This window comes from Cavia porcellus, unplaced genomic scaffold (assembly GCF_034190915.1).
Source record: "Cavia porcellus strain 051 isolate PalLab524CR breed Dunkin Hartley unplaced genomic scaffold, mCavPor4.1 scaffold_12, whole genome shotgun sequence".
Lineage (NCBI taxonomy): Eukaryota > Metazoa > Chordata > Mammalia > Rodentia > Caviidae > Cavia > Cavia porcellus.
In genome coordinates this window covers 58197902-58218666 of record NW_026947495.1, presented here as the reverse complement: position 1 = coordinate 58218666, position 20765 = coordinate 58197902, and the positions used below count along the sequence as shown (strand labels likewise).

Below are 20765 nucleotides of genomic sequence, written 5' to 3'. Positions count from 1 at the left end.
CTTCGTGGTCCATCCACATAGCTATCATTGGAATCCTTTGAAACTTCTATAAAATGCCATTGCATATAAAATAGGACCCAAGCTTCTCCCATCATGGCCCACAAGGCCCTTCAGACCTGGCTGCTTTCTCCCTCTGCCCTTCTCTTCACCTTGCTTCCATTGCACTTGTGTCCACCGCACACCAAGCAGACTCCAGCCCATGGGCCATACCTGTGCAGATCCCTTGCTCAGAGCCATTCCCCACTCAATTCCCCCACTCAATTCCAGGATTTCAAGGCATTTCCATGTCTTCTTTTCGATCTGGTCCTCTAACAAAGTTTCTAGAACCCTCTTATTTATCAAGGACCCCAAGAGGGTGAGAGTGCTAAATGGGGTCCAGTTAGGACCAAGCTACTATATGGTCGAGTAACTGTGAGGAGGAAGACTATTGCCTGTGTCCTACCCTGGAGCCAACATCTCCCTGCAGCAGAGGCATTTATTTCTAATTCACTCAGCTGGCTCCTATGGAGACTTTGGGTGCCCTGGGTGGTGGTGATGACAGGTGCTTGGGTCAAGAATGTACTTTTAGAGTTGAGTTGACAGATTGGACAGAATCAGGAAGAGTTTACAGGACCTCTGTGACAAGAGAGGCAATGAAAGCAGGAAGAGCCCACAACCCTAAAGCAAAGGTTCCCTCCTTCCATACGGAAGCAGGCGGCTGCTGCGGATAAAAAGCAGATAAGCACATAGCTCCAGGCTAGTTCTGGAGCTGGAAAGGCAAGAAACTTCTTTTTGTAGGGAAGGAAATATACCAAGCTGGAAGTCAGGAGACTACACTTGAGCCACAGGCTTGTACTTCTGCAATCCTGGCACACTTCAAAATCTCTCCTCTTCTTTGGTCCTCAGTTTCCTCATCTGAAAAGTGAACTGCTACTGCTTCCCCAGGTTTGCTTCAGGCACCCTGCATTGTGCTTGTTCAAACTAGTGCCGTTGACCTTGACCATCTCCAGGGAAGATACTCATGCAATGACATTTGGCAGTTTCATAGGTCATTCCAATTGAGGCAAGAGATTAGGGCATGGCCAGCCATCTGGGCATGTGGGCATGACCTGTCAATCATAGAGACCTAAGGCATGTGCAGAAAAGCAGTTCCTAATCCCTGCAACTGGTACCGATAAAGTTCTATCTTTAATTTTTCTGGTATATAATCAAGTAGGTTTTTTTTTTTAGGACAGCCTCGATTTGATGTCAGCCTCAAGAATGGAGGCTACAAAAGACCGCCACCGTTAGCTTTATAGCCACTATGATCTCTTTCTCAGTGGCCCAATCACCCTACAGGTTGTGTTTATTTTCTTACCTTTAATTCTCTTATATTCTATAGAGCATATTTTTCTTACCTATAATAAATGTTAAACCTCACTATCTTTTTCATTTATCTAGTTCTCTGTTCAGGACAATAAGAACCTAGGAAGAATCTCTAGAAAAAGCCTACAGTACCCCAGAACTCTAGAGACAATGATCCCTACCTTGATATCCAAGTTCCTTTCTCTATGTTCCTTGTTCTATGGATTTTAAACTTTAAACATATACAAATGCTGACAGGAAGAAAGAAGCACAGCCTAGTCAAGAACAAGGCCCAGTGCCACACTCCAGGGGTGTGTCCTGGCTAGCCACTTAGGTGCTGGAGGTTGTGAATGCCACCCAGCCAGGTACAAGTCCTCAGTGCCACACTCCTGGCATGTATCCCAATTAGCTGCACAGAGAATCTGAACTTTGCCCAGCCCAGTTTCCCAGTGCAATCCATTGATGGAATGCCCAGCAAGCCTCACAAGTCAAAGAGGTACAAAGCCCTGCCCAGCCCAGAGCCATCCATCAGGGAATGACCAGCCTAACCAACAGATCCTGAAGATTTTGAGCTCTGCCCTTCATAGTGCAAGGCTCTGGCACCATAGTTCAGGGGTACATGCTAGCTAGCCACATGGATACTGGAGGATCAAAACTCTGCAGTGTTCCTGTGTAATCCATCAGGAGGGTGCCTGGCCAGCCATACAGATCCCAGAGGAATATGACAAACAAAAGAGCAAGATGCAGTCTCAGTCCTCCAGCCCACTGAGAATAAACCCAGGAGACAATGAAATGAACAACACTAGAAATCACACAACTAAACTTTCTGAAATGATAGCAACTGAAGTAATGAAACAACTCTATAAGGAAATCAGATTAGAAATAATCTTCCAGATTAAAAAAAATGACAAACATCATGAAAGGCATGTTGAGTGTATCTAAAGAAGATCTAGATTAAAAAATAGAGGAACATAAGAAAATGATGAGAACCCTGAATGAACAATATAAGACAGAATTAGAATACATGAAACAGATTCAAAGGGATATACAGGAAATTTAAAATTCCACTGACGGTAAAACCGCTTGAATGAAGCTGAAAATAGGCTCTCAGACCCAAAGACAGGATGGAAGCTTATGATCATGAAAGAAAGGATCTTTTAAAAACAACAAGGAACCAGGAAACAATTCATCAGCTGCAAGATGATGCAAAGAGAAATGATATAAGACTGATAGGTATTAATGAAAAAGCAAGAGTCAACACAAATGATATGACTATTTACAGAAATAATAGCAGAAAATTTTCCAAACACAAGAAAAGAATCTGATATACAGATAAGTGAGGCATACAGAACCCAATTAGCTATAACCACAATAAATCTTCACACAAACATACAATAATTAGGATCTTTGAAATTCAGCACAAGAACAGAATATTAAAAGCTGTCAGAGAAAAGAAATAGATCCTATGAAGAAAAGCCTATCAGAATCACTGAAGACTTCTCAACACAAACCTTGAAGTCAAGAAGAACTTGAAGTATTTCAAGTCCTGAAAGAAAACAACCTATAACCCAGATTGATGTACCCTGAAAAACTATCTTTGAAAATTGATGGAGAGATAAGATACTTCCATGACAAAGAAAAACTGAAGAAATTCATGACCACCAAACCAACACTACAAAGAGTACTGAAAGATCCTCTAGACAGCAATAAAGATAACTACAATTCCAAGAACAATAGCTGAAGGAAACCACTAAGCTGGGAAAATAATTAAACAGAAAAAGTAAAAAACCAACAACATAAAGATAATATGACAGGGACAAGTCAGTATATATCAGTTATATCCATCAATGTAAATAGTCTCAACTCACCAACAAAAAGAAACAAACTGGCAGAGTAGATTAAAAAACAAAATCCAACAATATGCTGTGTACAAGAAACACATTTAACTCAAAAGGAAATTCATAGACTAAAAGTCAAAGGATAGAAAACATGTAATAAGAACCCAGAAAAACATGAGATAGCTATTCTGTTTGCAGATGACATGAACTTTAAACCAAGTATGACCAAAACAGATAAAAAAAGGTCACTACATATTTGTTAGGAAAAAACTTGAAGATGTTACAATCATAAATACATATGTACCAAATATGGGAGCACTGACCTATGTAAGACAAATCTTGATGGACATGAAAAAATCAAATAAGCAATAATACAGTTATAATGGGAGAAATTAACACTCCAGTGTCACAAAGAGACACATGAACCAAACAAAAAATCAGCAAAGAAATAACAGAACTGAATCAAACTTATGAACAAATGGACCTAGTAGATGTGTACAGTGAATGTTCTATTCAACAACATCAGAATGCACACTCTTCTCAGCTGCACATGGGTCATTCTCTAAAATAGGCCACATACTAGCCCACAGAACATGCTTAAGTAAATGCAAAGGAATTGCAATTATCCTATGAGTATTATCTGACCATAGCACAATAAAATTGGAAATTAATGACAAAATCTCGTAAGAACCCCATAAACACATGTAAATTAAATAACACTCTCCAAAACAATCAGTGGTTCACAGAAGAAATTAAACAATGTCTACAATCAAACAAAAATGCAAATACAACTTACCAGAAACCATGGGACACAATGAAAGCAGTCTTCAGAGGGAAATTTATAGCTATAAACTCTCATATCAGGAAAATGGAAAGAATACAAATAAACAACCTAATGCTGCACCTCAAAATTCTACAAAAAGAACAGCAAGTCAAGCCCAAAGCCCCAAAAAAGGCAGGAAATTATAAAGATCAGAGCACAAATTAATGCAATTGAAACTAGGAAAACAATACAAAAAATTAACAAATAATAGAGTTGGTTCTTTGAAAGAATAAATAAAATTGATAAACGCCTAGCCAACTTCATCAAAAAGAAGAAAGAAAAAACTCAATCTACACTATAAGAAATGAAAATAGTGAAATCACAAAGACAGAAGATCATCAATACCTAATTCAAAAACTTTTACTCTCATAAGCTCGATAACACAGAAGAAATGGAGAAACATATGAACAAAGCTGAATCAAGAAGATGTAAAACTGCTAAATATCCCAATTTCTAAAACATAATTAGAACCTTACCAACAAAGAAAAGCTCAGGTCCTGATGGATTCACTGCTAAATTCTATAAGAAATTTAGGGAAGCTTAATGCCAACACTCCTCAAACTCTTCAGTGAAATTGAAAGGGAAGCAAGTCTCCCCAACTCATTCCTAGAAGCAAGTAATACCCTAATACCAAAACCAGAGAAAGATCTAACCAAAAAAGAGAATTAGAGGCCAATCTCCCTAATGAACATACATGCAAAAATCCTAAATAAAATACTGGCAAATAGAATGCAACAAATCATCAAGAAGATTATATACCATGATCAAGTGAGATTCATCCCAGGATGCAGGGATGGTTCAACATACACAAATCAATAAACATAATACACCATATCAACAGAGCCAGAGATAAGAATCACATGCTCATCTCAATAAATGCAGAGTTAGCTTTCAACAAAAATCCAACACTAATTCATGATTTAAAAAATCCTACAGAAAATCAAAATAGATGGGTTTTGTCACAACCTGATAAAGGCCATATATGATAAATCAACAGCCAACATCTTATTAAATGGGAAAAAACTGAAAACTTTCGACCTAAAATCAGGAACAAAATAAGGATGTCCATTATCAGCATTCCTATTCAATATTTCTGGAAACATTAGCCAGACCAATTAGACAAGAGAGAGAAATAAAAGGAACAAAGATAGGAAAGAAAGAAGTTAAATTATCATTATTTGCAGGTAATATGATACTCTACGTAGAAGACCCCCCTAAACTCTCCAAAGATTTCTAGATGTGATAACCAAATTCAGTAATGTAGCTGGATACAAAGTCAACACTCAAAAATCAATAGCATTCTTGTACACAAACAACAAACTCAGAAATAAGGGAAATCACATTCTTTACTTCCAAAAAATGAAATACTTAAGAATCAATCTAACAAAGGAAGTAAAACATCTATACATTGAAATTTACATTACTCTGAAAAAAGAAATCAAAGAAAATTTCAGAAAATGGAAAGACATTCGCTGTTCATGATTAGGAAAAAACAAACATTGTGAAAATGGCCATTCTCTTAAAATTGTTATACAGACTTAAAGCTATTCCAATCAAAATACCATTAGCATACTTCACAGATCTAGAGAAATTGTACCTAAAATTTAGCTGCAACCAGAAGAGAGCTAGAATATCAGAGGCAATTCTGGGGAACAAAGGCAAGGCAGGAGGTATCACAATCTCTGTCTTGAAATTAGTCACAAAGCTACTCTGATAAAAGCAGCATGTTACTGGAATAAAAACAGGCCTGCAGATCAATGGAATAGATTAGAAGATATGGCCACAACTACAAACACATTCAGCCACCTCATCTTTGACAAAGGGGCCAAACATGTTCACTAGAAGAAAGATAGCCTCTTTAATAAGTGGTACTAGAAAAACTGGCTTTCCATATACCAGAAACTAAAACTAGACCCATGCCTAGCACCATGCACTAAACTAAAGTCAAACATCTAAATATTAAAACAGAAACATTAAATCTGCTGGAAAACAAAGTAGGTAGAAATCTTGATGACATAAAGGTAGGCAGAGAGTTCATAAACAAAAATCAAACTGTGCAGGAAATACTTCCCAGAATCAACTAGGATCTCATCTTACTAAAAAGCTTTCACATGTCAAAAGAAATTTCCAACAGAGTGAAAAGAAATTTCCAACAGAGTGAAAAGAAAACCCATGAATTGGAAAAATATCTTAGTCAACTGTCAACTTAGTCAACTTCTATTTAGAACTTATAAAGAATTTTAAAAAATCAGGCCCCCAAAATTCAAAGACCCAATCCAAGAATGGACATCTGAGATGAATATACACTTTCCAGCTGAAGAAATACAAATGGCAAATAAACATATGAAAAATGTTCAGCACCTTTGGTCATTTGAGAAATGCAAATTAAAACAACACAAAGATTCCATTTCACTCCAGAAAAAATGGTCAAGATCAAGAAATCAACCAATAACAAATGCTAGAGGAACTGTGGGGAAAAGGAACTCTTCCTCACTGTTGGGAATGTAGGCTGGTGCAACCACTGTGGAAATCAGTGTGGAGATTACTCAAAAAGCTAGGATTAGAGATTCCACTTGATCCAGCTATCCCACATCTAGGCATTTTCCCAGAAGAATGAAAAACATCATACCACAGTGATATATGTGCATCCATGTCTATAGCAGCACAACTTGTAATAGCCAGATCTTGGAAACAATCCAAGTGCTCATCAAAGAATGGATAAAAAGTGGTATTTTTATACAATGGAGTACTACTCAGCTATAAAGAAAGATTACACGGAGACTTTTATAAGTAAATGGATGCAACTTGAGACCATACTCATAAGTGAAATAAATCAAACTCACATTATCTCCCTTGTGTAAGAAACTGAAAGAGCAAATACAATCCAAAATCTAAAATAAATATTGCATGTCTATATCTGGTAATCTAAGCAATCTTTTTGAAGGTAACGATATGCAATATTACAACTATTGTTAAATCCTATCATCTTATTTTGAAAACTTGTACTATTATTGTTTTGGGCTTCCTGTTGTTTGTCTCTTTTGCTTTTTGTTTTTCTTTTGCGTCTTTTTTTCTCTTAAATAAACAGAAAGAAAGCAAACAAGCAAGAAAGAATGAATCATGGTATGACAGAATTTGTCTGATACTGTTCAAATTGTCATGTTAATCGAATTCGCAAATCAGTCATGATGCTGCAGTCACTAGGAAAAATACATGCCCACAACTGTGACAATGATTAAGATTTCAGATTTTTAGTGCTGAGAAATCTTAGTTTTAACTGCCTTAAACCTCTCTGAGTGAAATGTATTTTTAAAAACTGCAAATTACTGATGACTAATACCCTTCTATTTGGCCTCAAGCTGAGAAATTCTGCACAAAAATAAAGTGGCATATAATCCCACAGGTCCTTTCTATTATAAACTGCAGGTGGCAATCAAGTGGCTGTGAACTATGCTGTGTGTGTGTGTGTGTGTGTGTGTGTGTGTGTGTGTGTATCTGTGTGTGCGTGAGAGAGAGGGAGAAGAAATCAGTATCTAAGACAGGTATTTCTCCTACAGCTGTAATGAAAGTCTTACAGTCCAAAGAAAAGACAGATGCTAGCTGTGAGGACTTGGGAATCTAGGTGATGCATGACAGGGTCCCAAGGCCACTAGTGTGGCTATCACCCCCCTTGACTGCCCACCAGCCAAGACAGCTGTGTCTGCCCACTGCAGAAAAGCAATCTAAAGCAAGCACAGAACAAAGCTGCAAGGAAAATAACTGCAACTCACATTGATGACCTATTTTCTGAATCCGGCTTATGTGAGACTGGATTTTCATTCCTTAAAAAAAAACAAAGTGGAACATTTCAGGCCCAGAAAATGTTGACTTTGAGGATTTCCTTGACCAGCATGTATGACATTGTCAGGAAAGGACTTTCTTTCCACTCAGATTCCAAGTGGTGTTAACCTCATGTGACCACTGTGGGAGGGGCTGATAAATCCCCCAAATCTTGGCAGCTTTGCTTCCCTACTAGCCAAGATTAATGTGATGCTAATTGGGAGTGAGTTGACCTGATCTGTTTATTGTCTCCTACCAGCACACATGGCACATTCAAGAACTTTCCCATGAGTCCCGACTGCAGGATATTTGACACACTCCACAACTCCAGGTTTCAATGGTCCTTCACTCCAGGTGCTTCTCACTCAAAATACATCATCTTTTTCCAACCTAACAACATTGTATATTGCAGTTGGGCTCACTTTTATGAGCCGCAGATATACCAGGGGAAAAGATGAGTTTCTGATCTATATTCCCCAGGAAATTTGACTAACTGGGTTTTTTAGGGTGTCTGGTTGTATAAGGGAAGTAAGGAACAGGAAGCAGGGCCTGTTTATCTTCAGGGAGCTTCCCTCATTACCAACAAGCACAATGTGTAGGCCCATGAAGGACAGCCAAAAAACAGCAGGCAACAAGAGCCAAACAGTGTATCATCCACTGGGTCCGTAAATCTGAGGAAGAGTGGTTTCAGTCCAGGATCAAAACTTGAGTTGAAGAACTTCCTGCAGTGGGTAAAGCTAGGTAGGATTTCAAAGGAGGAAATCAAGAGGATTATTGTGGGTGAGACAGGAGGGAAATTCAGAGTCAAGAAACATCATGCAGGGGATGCAGAAAATAAGAATTTGATTTAGAACAGTGGTCCTAACCTTTTTGGCACCAAGGATCCATTTCATGGAAGACAATTTTTCCATGCTTGGGGTTGGAGATGGTTTCGGGATGACTTAAGCACTTTACATATATCATGCACTTAGGCACAGATGAAAGTCATTAATAAAATAATGACCATATGAGGACTAAAGTAAGGGTTGGATTCTGATTGAAAGCCAGGCACCAAATGCAGCTGACAACTGAAATACAGCAGCACACTTGCCACTATAATGTCTGCTATGAAGTGCAACTAATCGTTACTTGTCAATCACTGACAGGGTTTTGATAAGAGTCTGTAAGCATTTGAATTATTATGGTCTCTGTATAGTCAAACCTCTAAGGTAATGCTAATCTGTATCTGCAGCTGCTCCCCAGTGCTAGCATCATGGCATCAGCTCCACCTCAGACCTTCAGGTATTAGATTCTTAAAAGGAGCATGCACCCTAGATCCTTCACATGTACAGTTTACAGGAGGGTTCCTGCTACTATAATAACTAATGCTTCAGCTGTCTGACAAGAGGCAGAGCTCAGGAGAAATGAAAGTGATGCACAGTGGATGCAAATACATAGTCTGGCAGGTAACTGTATAAGTTTAAAAGAAATAAGCAACTGGATGAATGAATGTGATTTATTCATATAATACAGGTAATTAACATATCTAGGAAATTTGTGTATAAGATTCATTTTCCAAAGAGCTAGAAACAGAGGCTGGGGATGTGGCTCAGTGGTAGAGCTCTTGCCTTGCATGCACAAGGCCTAAGGTTCGATCTCCAGTACCACAAAACAAAATATCAAAATGAAACAAACAAACAAAAATCTCAAAGAGCTAGAATTTCATCATTATAGTTATTCATAAGTATGTTGATGTGCTTTTAAACTTTTAAATTATTACTGCAAATAATTTGAAACTAGTAAAGTGCTTTATCTCTTTATGGAGTACTAGCCATCAGTGACCAAAAATTGCAAAGGAAGGTAAAAAAAAAAAAACAGAGCTAACTTTTGGGGTTTTTTTCTTGACAATTTTTCCAAAGAACATCCTATTACATATTATTCTAAACAGATGCATTTTTGGCAGAACCAAGTAATCCATTTTCTGCTCTATTTTAATCTCCACATTCTCATTTCATGGGTTTTATCCCTCAATTCCAAATGACATTCTAAGTTAAATAAAAATTTATCCAAAGTCATCAACTGGTACTTTAAAAAAAGTAAATTCTAATGGTAGAAACAGGCCCTCTGGATATTAGGCCTGCCCTGAGTAGAGTCACCATTGAAAAGCAAAGCAAGAAATGTATTCAGTATGAAATTTTTTAACTGTGTGAATTTAGAGTTCTCCTGTTTTATGATAAATGTATGTCAGTGGGCATGGTACTAGGCACATACAGAGCTCACTTATATCTGAAAGGATACAAAGAAAGAATGGCTGAAGGGAGAGAGACAGAGTAATGATTATAGTTTTGATGTGGGTCGTATTCCCTGAGGATTTTTTCCTATATTTTATACTTCTATCTACATAAAAAAAAAAACATCACCCAGCATACTGAATATTATAAAACTACTATACTATTATCAGATTACCTCCCTAATCATAGTTTTGATAAGGCTATGTTGAAATACTTTGCAATCAGTATTTTTAAATTAATGCTTCTAGCATACCCCTAGCCAGAGTACAGTGTGATCCATTCTGCCAGCATTCAGCAGTGCCAAAGAGTGGCAAATCCTGTGACACAAAGCAGATTCTTTGTCCCTGGGCATACAGCACGAGTGCTACAAAAGAGAAGTACATCATGCTCTAAAAGCCCAAAACAACAGGCCCCTTAAGGGTCAGCGTATTAAAGCTCCGAGATGGTTTATCATTAAAAAATAATAAAACCCCATGCAAGCATATTATGTCGTTTTCTCAACACTCTTGCAAACGCTGTCTCACCTAATTCTTACAGAAATCCTGGAAGGTAAGAAGGGTTGGCCCTCCTGCCTTTGTTTCACTGAAAAGGAGAAGGGATTAAGTGTTATGTGCAGGTCTAGAAACCAACCAGGTCCAGTGATCTACCACAGCTTATTGCTCTCCAGCTCTAAATCTCAGCCCATGGACAACTCCTGTCCTCTTGAATTTATTAGGAAAAATTAAGGGAATCCAGTTTTCCCCACAGATGGTGACACATACATCTGCCCCAGTATTTCTATGTGTGTCACTAGGTGTATTAGTCAGCTTTTCCATCGCTGGGACACAATCTTGGACACACACAGCTTAATGCAGGAAGGATTCGATACAGCTCACAGTTTCAGGGGATCCAGTTCATGGTCATCTGGCCCTATGGCAGAAACATCACAGCAGAAAAAAAACATCAGGAAGCAGAACAAGGAAACAGCGCCAGAAAGGGCCAGGGATTATATACATAGTACCCAAGGTCATGAGTCCATGATCCACTCAGGCACACCCAGAAGAGTGCTATACTAATGCCCTGGACATTTCTAACTCCATTATGATTAATGGTCGTGCTGATCCAGAAGGCTCTTGCTGTTTGTACAACTATTTGGCTCTCTAAAAATTCAGAGCAGAAGTTGATTTGGAAATAACTAAATCTCATGTCATTCTTAGGCATTGATCCTGTGAGGGTCAGTACTGTGTGACTTTGGTTTTACCTTAAACCAAAAGATTGGGCTTTCCAGAACTGAGTAACTGAGAGACCAAATGATAATAAAAAAGCCATTATTAATTTTGTTTTTCTGCCAAAATAAATATCTTCAGAAACAATTAATAGTTAATTTTTTCCGAGTTTTTTGTTTTTATTGATTTGTTTGCTGTTTTGCTTTTTGCAACAGTGTCTCATGATGTTGCCCAGTTTGGCCTCAAACTCCTGGGCTCAAATGTCTTTCCACCTCAGTCTCTCAGGTAGCAGGAATTACAGGTTTATGCCATCATATCCTGAGTTTTTCACTCTCTTAAATTAAAGAACACAGTATTCCTTTTTCACTGATTATAAAGTAGTACATATTGGTAGGCGGGATGTTGGAAAATACAGAAAGTGTAAAAATTAAATAAATAAAATTACCCAAAATCTTGCCCCCCAAGGCAAATCATTCAATGTTTTAGTATTCTTCCTTCAGATTTTTTCCAAAAATATATGTGGGCAAGTGTAGGGGTGTCATTGTATATGTATGTCTTACCAATGTTGACTCTGCTTTTTAACATTATTTTAAAAAAAAACAGTACATTAGTAGGTTTCTACATCATTTACAATAGTAGTACTTTTTTCTCAGAGTATGAGAATCACCTAAGGAGACGTTTTTCTTTCTTTTTTTTTTTTTTAATTTTAAAGAGGGTAAAACAAAACAGAATAAAACAGAACAAAGCAGATCAGAAGAAAATAATGTGAGATTTCAAGGCAAGACAAAAGAAGACCAACAGTGGCTACCATAATGTCTCTTGTTTTCTTCTAGTTGTCTATATCATCACACACAATGAATTCATACAAAACAAAATAGTATAAAACTGATCAAAACAGTAATGAAGGCATTACAGATCTTCAAAGCCAAACAATAGGAAAATCAACAACGGCTACCATAATATCTCTTGTTTCTTCAAAATAGCTGTCCATACCTTCATGTGTGTTGAAATTAAATAATACAAAACAGACTAAAACCATTCTAAACAAAGAATAAAAGCATTACTAGATTTCATAGTATGACAATAGGAAATCAGCAATGGATACCATAATGAAGGAGATGTTTTTCAAATTACATCTTTTCAAGCCAGGCATTGTGGTGCACACCTATAATCCCAGCACTCAAGAGGCTGAAGCAAGAAAATCACTGATCATTCAAAGTCTGGGCTACACAGTAATTCAAGGCCAGCCTGAACTGTATAGTGAAACCTGCCTTAAAAATGACCAAAAAAAAAAAAAAAAAAAGAAGAAAGAAAGAAAGAATCTTTCCTTCCACATTACATCTCTCTTCCACTGTACCAGATTAGGACTTCTTGGGAAATTAGTGCTGTTCAGATGGGTAGAGCACCATGTGCCTCCTGTACGAGCATCCCCAGTCCACACATGACTGCCACCAGCCATTTATCTTTCTGCTACATGGGACACCAAAATTTGGTTAACCATATTTTATTGTTTCCAGTTTTTCTGGATTTATAACTATTACAATCAACATCTTAGCACTTATGTATACATGCCTAATGACTTTAGGTTAAAGTCTTTGATGCACAACTGCTGGACAACAGGATTTGACATTTGTAAAGCTTAAGACTAACCACTGACTACATCAAAAGATCAAAGGAAATAAAAAACTTTAAATACATTACCACACTGAATGGGAACCGTTTTCAATTCCTGGTTCTTCTAGGTAAAGGACAAGTGCAGGTGTTTTCGTAGATGTCAAACCCCCCACGTTCTGTGCACACACAACTCCCAGGGATGCGGCTGCATCTACCTCATGGTGGCAGCAGAGATGCTGTGCCTTTTCAGGAAGACTAATTAATTAGCATCCCTACTTCTAGAACCTCTGGCATGCTCTAACTGCCCATGGGGTCTTTTCAAGAGGAAGCTTTCAACTTCCTTTCCTTTCCAAGTAAGGATGGATAGGCTAAGTGTCAGGATACCTGTGTCCACACCCAACGTACACCTGTTATTTTCAACCAGGAAAGGTCTCCTTGGCAACCATCTCCATCACTGCCTCCACGCCTCCTGCTCAGTGAGTCCTGGTATCAGCAAAGAGCAAGACTTCCTTATCTGGATCTGCAGTATTCCTGTTCCCCCAGCACACACAAGGATATTTCTCCACGCAGACAGGACTGTCGACGCCTGTTGTCCTAGCACCTAGCAAGAGTTCTCAACACGTTTGTTGGATAAATTAATGAGATTTAGCAACCTTCCTTTTATATGCAAGACTTAGGAAATTCATAAGCACTTTGAATATTTAAAAACAGATTTGCCAAAACCAGTTTGCAAACAACCATATGGCAGTTTCCTCACAAGAGTTGTTAAAATTGAAAATATTCTACTTCCTCTGATTCTGTTAGAGGAATCAACAATGTGAGGTGAGAGGGGACCTCTACTAACTGAACACAGAGTAACTGCACTATTTCCCCAACCAGATGATAGCACAGGGACTGGCATCGCCCAAAGTCACCCAGCCAAGGAGACCAAGCAGAAGCTAGAATCCTGCCCACACGCTGGTAACCCACATCTGCCCAGAAACAAGGGCAAGTTTTTTTCTAATGATCACAAAGGCTGAGGTGCTCAGCAAGTTGTACAGCCTTTCATGATGCACCCAAAAGCACTGGGCAGGTCCTCCATGATTCATGGTTACTCGTATTCCTCAGCCAAATGCAGCAACATGGTAAGCATGGCTGAAACCCAGGCAGCTTCCAGGACCATGCTGAGAAAGGTGTTAATTGATCATTGTCTTTAGCACCACTCGCAGGGTGAGAAACTGCCAGCAGAACTATGATTTATTCATTCGGGAACAAACAACATTTTAGCAATTGATGAGACGTCAGATAAGAAGTGCTTCTTACTGAATAGGAAAAAAAGAGGCTCAGAGAAGTCAGCTAACTTAGTGGCTCAGAATAGTACTCCTAGGCCAACTCAGATATAAATTTAATTTTGCATTAATCTAGGCCCTATACAACCCCTCACACATCCTACAGGACCAGCTATTAGGTTCCCGGCTGAATAAGTCTGATGATAAATGAGCAGCTTTGCAATTTAATTGAGATTTTCAACTCCGACTGGGTCATTACATTGTACCAAATGATTTTCCATATCTCTCCACATCAAGATTCCCCCCCCAACTTTCAAAATTAACTCTAATAGAAAAGAAATAAATCAAACATTTATAAGATCTAATAGATGTCACAGTGCTCTTTTTCTGGCAGGAACTCTACCTCTTTTCTTGAGAAAAAGATTAATCATCAAAACAACATAGTATAAGATTGAAATTCCTCATTTATATTATATTAAATTTATATTACTTGCCATTTCCATAAACTCTAGAGGGATAATTTTCAGTACTAAATTATTTATATTCTCTTGTAATCAGATACCTGATGAACTTTTAAACATTTATACACACACTTAATTCAAAGACGGTAAGTAAACTAATATTGAAAATGAAAATATTAAGAGCACTGCCGAATTTACATATGTGTGTATTTATCAGCTACTCACGTACCTCTCTTCTCATGATTATTGCTTCAAGGTAGACAGAAATGATTGATGAGTTAGTGTAACACAGTTTGGAAATTAAAATGGCAGGTCAGATAGTGTCCACAGTAGCAGTGAAAGAAACAAATTACCAAGTTATTTGGGTAGTCTATGAATTTTAAAGCAGCTGACCTTGTTCTTGCTGTTTCTCTAGAAAAGCCTTGACAGTTCAGGACTTTGATCTTAAGAAGACAAGCATATTGTAACTTGGTGTTAACCATAAAGATTCCCAATCAAGACATAAGTTATTAAAAAAGAAGATGAAATATGCTCTCTCAAGGACCAAAAAAAAAAAAAATAGACAATTTATGGACTGGTTAATGGTTAGCCTTTCTGTATTAATTTTCTAATTGCTGCTGTAAATTAACACAAATTGCATATGGTTCTGGAGGTCGGACAACTGAAACAGGTCTTGGGCTAAATTCAAAGTGTGGGGAGGGTTATGTAGTCCCTTCTGGTGGTGCTAGGAGAGAATCTGTCCCCTGCTCTCCAGCATCTCCACCTGCGTTCCTTGGTTTATGCCCCTTCTCTCTCCATGTTCAAAGCCAGCAACACAGCATATTCAGGTCCCACTCTGAGCCTCAGCTCCTCCATTCACTTATCAGGATGCTTGTGGTCACCCCAAGCGTATGTAGCTAACCCAGAGGAGTCTCTCCGTCTCGAGATCCTCATTATAACTATACCTGCAAAGTCTTTTTTTTTTTTTTTGCCATGAAAATAACATAGAGATTCTACATGAGTATAACAAAAACTTGGTATTTTTTTCTGCCAAAATTAATACTCTTCAGAAAAAATTAGCCATTATTGGGAGGGGGTGGTTTTGTTTGTTCGCTGGTTCATCTTTGTGACAATGTCTCACATTGTTGCCCAGTTTGGCCTTGAATTCCTGGGCTCACATGATCCTTCCACCTCCTTTTCAAGCAACAGGGATTCTAAGCCTGTGCCACCATGTCCTTATCTCTTAAATTCAAGAACACATTATGGATCGAATTTCCATCCCCACAGGTGAATTTTGCCAGTTCCAGGGATGAGGAAGGGCCATCTTTGAGGGAAGAGAATTACTCTGTGATCCTACTTCCTAAATCTGTGGTTGATATTTAGGATTGTGCCACAGGATGCTGGAAAGGCAGCACAGAGAGTGGGTAGAACAGAGACCAGTGTTGGAATCCTGGCCTGCTCCACTCGCTGGTTCCATGACCCTGGCCATCGCATTTAAACAGTCTGAGCTTCAACTTTTTAAATCTATAAAGTAGCGCAATAGTATCCCCTTCATTTGTTGGGGTAAGGACTAAAGGAAAGCACATATAGAACTCCTGTGGCTCCTCCTGCCTGCATGGTGACAGGGTGCCGAAGCTTTAAAACCCACTGCATGCCAGTTTTTATGATATTGAGATGAGTCTAACTGCTATTAAAGTCAGCAAAGAGAGGCTTGTCCGGCCTCTCTCCTAATGCTACAAGCTTTTTTGTTTGTTCATTTTTGTTTTGGGTACCAGGAATTGAACTCACAACCTCACACGTGCCAGGCAGGTGTTCTATTGCTGAGCTATATCCCCGGCTCTGGCCTCTCTTCTGAAAGATGGACAGTATATTTATGGGTTTCCTTTGTCAGCCAACACCCTGAAACACTAGCAAGGCTGCTTGCAAACCTGCTCTACTCAGTAGCTTCAATGGCAACCTGATTTAAGACAGCGGAAAAGATTTCCCTTTATCTGATTCTCGGTTACCTCTCAGGTGATGTATTTGTAGCCAGGAGCTACCAGATCATGCTTTAAACCTAAAGAAAATGATGCCTAGTGGAAGAATTCAGATTAAAGGGCAAGTGAACAATGTCAACTTTCTGCCTCCAAATAATTTTATGATTTTTTTAAATTTAGAAGTTATAGATGCATAACACATGTTAAATCAATAAGATTAAGCAAAAGAACCGGTAATTGTCCAATTGTAACAGATTAAGGGGTCCAGGAAATATCCTGAGACTTGGATTAGGTGATAGTGACATTAAGAGACTCAAACCCAAGCCCTGCCTATACCATTTGCCTGCTGTGTGACCTCAGGTGGAGCACATTACCTCTCTGGGCCTCATCTGTGAGCTCGCAGGATTACTACAGGGATTAAACAAGGTTATGAATATTAAGCCCCCATATGAGTAAAGGATATTTTTGTTTTATACATCAAATATTTATCTTTAATGTGTAGTAGATACTGAAACAAAAAGAGAAGGAAAACAGCAAATTTTTGTTATCTCTAGGAACCATCAAGCTAATGAGGAAAGTGATAAAAACACGGTTTTTATAAAATTTCCCCTTTAGGCTGGGGATTTAGCTCAGCGGCATAAGCACCTGCCTTCCTTGCAAGCAGGCAGTTGTGAGTTCGATCCCTGGTACCTATAAAAAGGAAAAAGACAAAAAAAAAATTTCCCCTTTAATTTTGTTATTCATAGTATAATTTGCTATTCAAAATATAATTTACATAAAGTGAGCTCATACCTGTCAGGCAGCATGCAATCTAATTTTGTGAAGTATGTTTCAAGACAGAAACAAAAATATTCCCACTAGCCCATTCCCAATCCCTCCTCTTTCAGTAATAACCATGCATCAAATTTTCATCATTTTGCAAGTTCCAGAATTTTATATGGAATCATCATCAGGTATGCACCTATTTTGTGCTAGGCTTCCTGTGCTCAGCATAGTTTAACACTGATCCATGTTATTGCATTTGTGATAATTACTGCTTCCTTAGCTGACTACTATTTCTTTCATGAATCAGTGCCAGCTTGCCCAGGCTCCTGTTGATGGATATCTGAGCTCCTGGAATTTGGGGCATTATGAAGGCAGCTGCTGTGAACTTTCTCACACGAAGTTTTTTTGCATGGACATATGTTTTTGTTTCCCTTTGATAAATGGTTCATGAGCTTAGTTCTTTCCAGGATTCTGGTTGCAAACCGAATTGGGCTAGAGCCAAATCAAATTCAGTGATTAGGTTCAATGTCCACCCTATGGGGAATTTTGATTTTGTTCTCACCCACCTGTTTGTGGCCAGAATTGTGGAAAGAATTAAGCTTGTGAACCGAGGCATCACTGTACCTAGGAATATCACTGACGGGTCATAGACTCCCATTTTGCAGAGGGAAGGAAAGAAAAAAGAAAATAGAAGTAAAAATGAAAGCCAAGCTTTTGTAAATAAGGAGAGAAAGAAGGACTGAAGGGAAGGGGGGAAAAGAAGAATCAAGATATACCAGGCACAGATTCCCTACAATGAAGATGATCATTAAGTATATCAAAAGAATACCATTAAAATTAATTTAAAAAAATAAATTGACCTGCTTTGCAGACATTGGAGCAAGGACAGTGTCAGTTTGATTTCATTTACAACTTATTCTGGAGGGATTCATGATTCATGTGAGTGCTGTTCCTTTGTGAGCCTGCCATGGCCCCTCAGGTGGGAACTGCAGAGATAAAATGCAGGACCATTTTCTTCACCCCAAGGAAGAAATGGGGAGATGGACACAAGCCAGAGCTCTCCACGAATTGGTCTCCACGAATTCGATCAGAGTTTCCCAGGAGTCACAGAGATCACTGATGATCAGAGAGACAACGGGAGGAGGAGGGGGATGTAATTCAGAGGCACCTGCTGAGTAGGCAGAAGGCCCTGGGTTCGATCTCCAGCGCTGGGAATAAAGACAAAGGAAAGGAAGGGAAGGGGAGGGGAGGAGAGGGGAGGGAGGGGGAGGAAAGAAAGGGAAAAAGACATATGAGCCCTGTGGAGACGGGAGATGGAGCCCTCTGCTGGCCAGGTCTGAGTCAATGTCTCTTTCTGGGAAATGTGCCTGTTCGGCCCCATGGAATGGGCTCCCTATGCGAAACAGAATTTTTACTCCAGGCTGGGAAGGAAATGAGTTTTATACCAGCAGTGTGTTAAGACTTACAGCAAGTCTGCGCAGATAGTAAAACACTAGAGCAACATCCAGACACGCAGAAGCAGCTCCAAAGAGTGATTTCCATACGCAGATCCCCTGCCAGAAAGCCTCACTGTTTCTGTCCTGAACACATATAGTGGCTGGCACCAGGCACAAAGCAAAACCTAAACAAGAGTGATTTTTAGATTGGTTTTAATTTTTTAAAAAATATTGTACATTCGTGAGCAGTCTCGAGGAAAAAAAAAATATTGTACAATCAATGCACTGTTCAGGAGAAATGAAGTATAAAGTAAAATGGGTTTGGTTAATGCATTTACATAAAAATGTGCAGCCCAGAGCTGGGAGAAACAACAGAGAGAGGGAGAAGCCGAAGGGATTTTGCTTGGTGTTTTTTTGTTTTGTTTTGTTTTTTTCCTTTTTCCCACTGCAGGAAGGTGAGCCACGATCACAAGCATGATGGAATAGAAGGAAGCCTTCAGGAAAGCGGGAACTGATAGGGAGAGTCCTCCCGCTGCCATGGCAGGAAGGTGGCACTTACAGTGATATTTTAGTGAGACAAAAAAACATGACAATGAAGAAAACAATGTGTAGGTATGGAGATGACCTTTAGCTTTAAAGATTAAAAATTAAATATCTTCTATAGCTCTTTTAGAGTAAGTCACATCTCTCTCTTACAACCTTATTGATGTCCGTAAGCACAAAACCATAAATCATGCCCAGACCTCCATGGAAGCCTGGACAAGTCTGAGGTGCTCAGCCCTGCTGCACACACTGAACTCACAACAGGGCTTTGAATGCATAAGACCTGGCTTCCCCCTCACCATCCTTCGACTGGGCCCCAGGGCACCCAGCCACCTGTCGACATGGCTGTTGTTATCAACAACAGCAATAGCACTTGATTATACAGAAATGATTCTACACAAGTAGTTCATTAAGATTTGCAGCGTGTTTACTATTATTTACTATGCAGTTAGCAGGCCAGATGCTTGGAGCCGGGAGCTATCGTTCTATATGAGCAGAGCAGGGGAGAGTGATCAGCGTTGTGCATTTTATGCCTGAACACAATCTGAAAGAAAGCATAATGGATGCACGTTAAAAATTCCATCAGTGAAGGCTGCTGCCACCATTGCAGATGCCAGGGAATGGAGTAAGGGTGCTGCCTCAATGCGACCACAAGGTTTTTGGAACTGCAGGGTGAGGGGCCACAAGACAGAAAGAGAGCTTTCGGCTGGAAGTCAGAGTATAGCTTCTCTCCCTGATTCTCTGCCAAATCATCCCAGCCAATTCCTAGCAACTCCTAAGCCCCTTCAGGAAGATGGACAATGACTGGCTTGATTTGTCTTTCATTAGATTGGTTTTGAAGGAAAAATAAATAGCTGAGAGTCTGTATGTATGGCATCTGAAGAGCACAGCAGACACTGGAAAGTCTAGCCAGTAAGAGGAGGCAACCCTGTGGCATGTTTGGAAACCACAAGCATTTTAGGACAGCTGGAAGTGGTGGCGCAGGTAGGGACACAGGCAGGCCTGACCCTGTGGAACTGTATTCAGCTAGAGCAGCTGGAGGTCCTCACAGAGCTGGCATGAAGAGCACAGTAAGACCGTCACATACAGGTGTGTGACTTAGAAAGGCCATCCTGGCATCACTGAGAACAGGAAAGCCATAGGTTAGAATTGGTGGGATGGGAATGATCCTCACCTCAGCAAGATGCTACTTAGAGAGGTTACTGCAGTCCCTTCACTAATCTGAGGCTCAGTGTCCTCATCACAAAACAAAGGGTGTGTTAGGGCAGTGTTCACAAGTGGCAAAAATATGTCTTAGATCTGTTCTCTATTAAAAGGTGGTTTCTTGAGGCTGGGGATTTAGCTCAGCGGCATAAGCACCTGCCTTGCAAGCAGGCAGTCGTGAGTTCGATTCCTAGTACCGATAAAAATGAAAAAGACAAAAAAAAAAAAGGTGGTTTCTTGGC

The 20765-nt window shown here is 39.3% G+C and overlaps 1 protein-coding gene across 2 annotated transcripts in view; it reads right to left on the bottom strand.

Moving 5' to 3' along the window:
- Myo3b (myosin IIIB) overlaps positions 1 to 20765 on the bottom strand; it is a 448610-nt gene that overhangs the window by 414821 nt on the left and 13024 nt on the right. The window contains exon 1 of one of the 2 annotated variants that reach the window (XM_063259248.1): positions 7755 to 7934. The exons of the other annotated variant lie outside the window; for it this stretch is intronic. Within the exon in view, the coding sequence (XP_063115318.1) occupies positions 7755 to 7756 (2 nt within the window). The 5' untranslated portion in view covers positions 7757 to 7934. Of the gene's footprint in view, positions 1 to 7754; positions 7935 to 20765 lie in introns of those variants that run through there. 2 annotated transcript variants of the gene reach the window in all.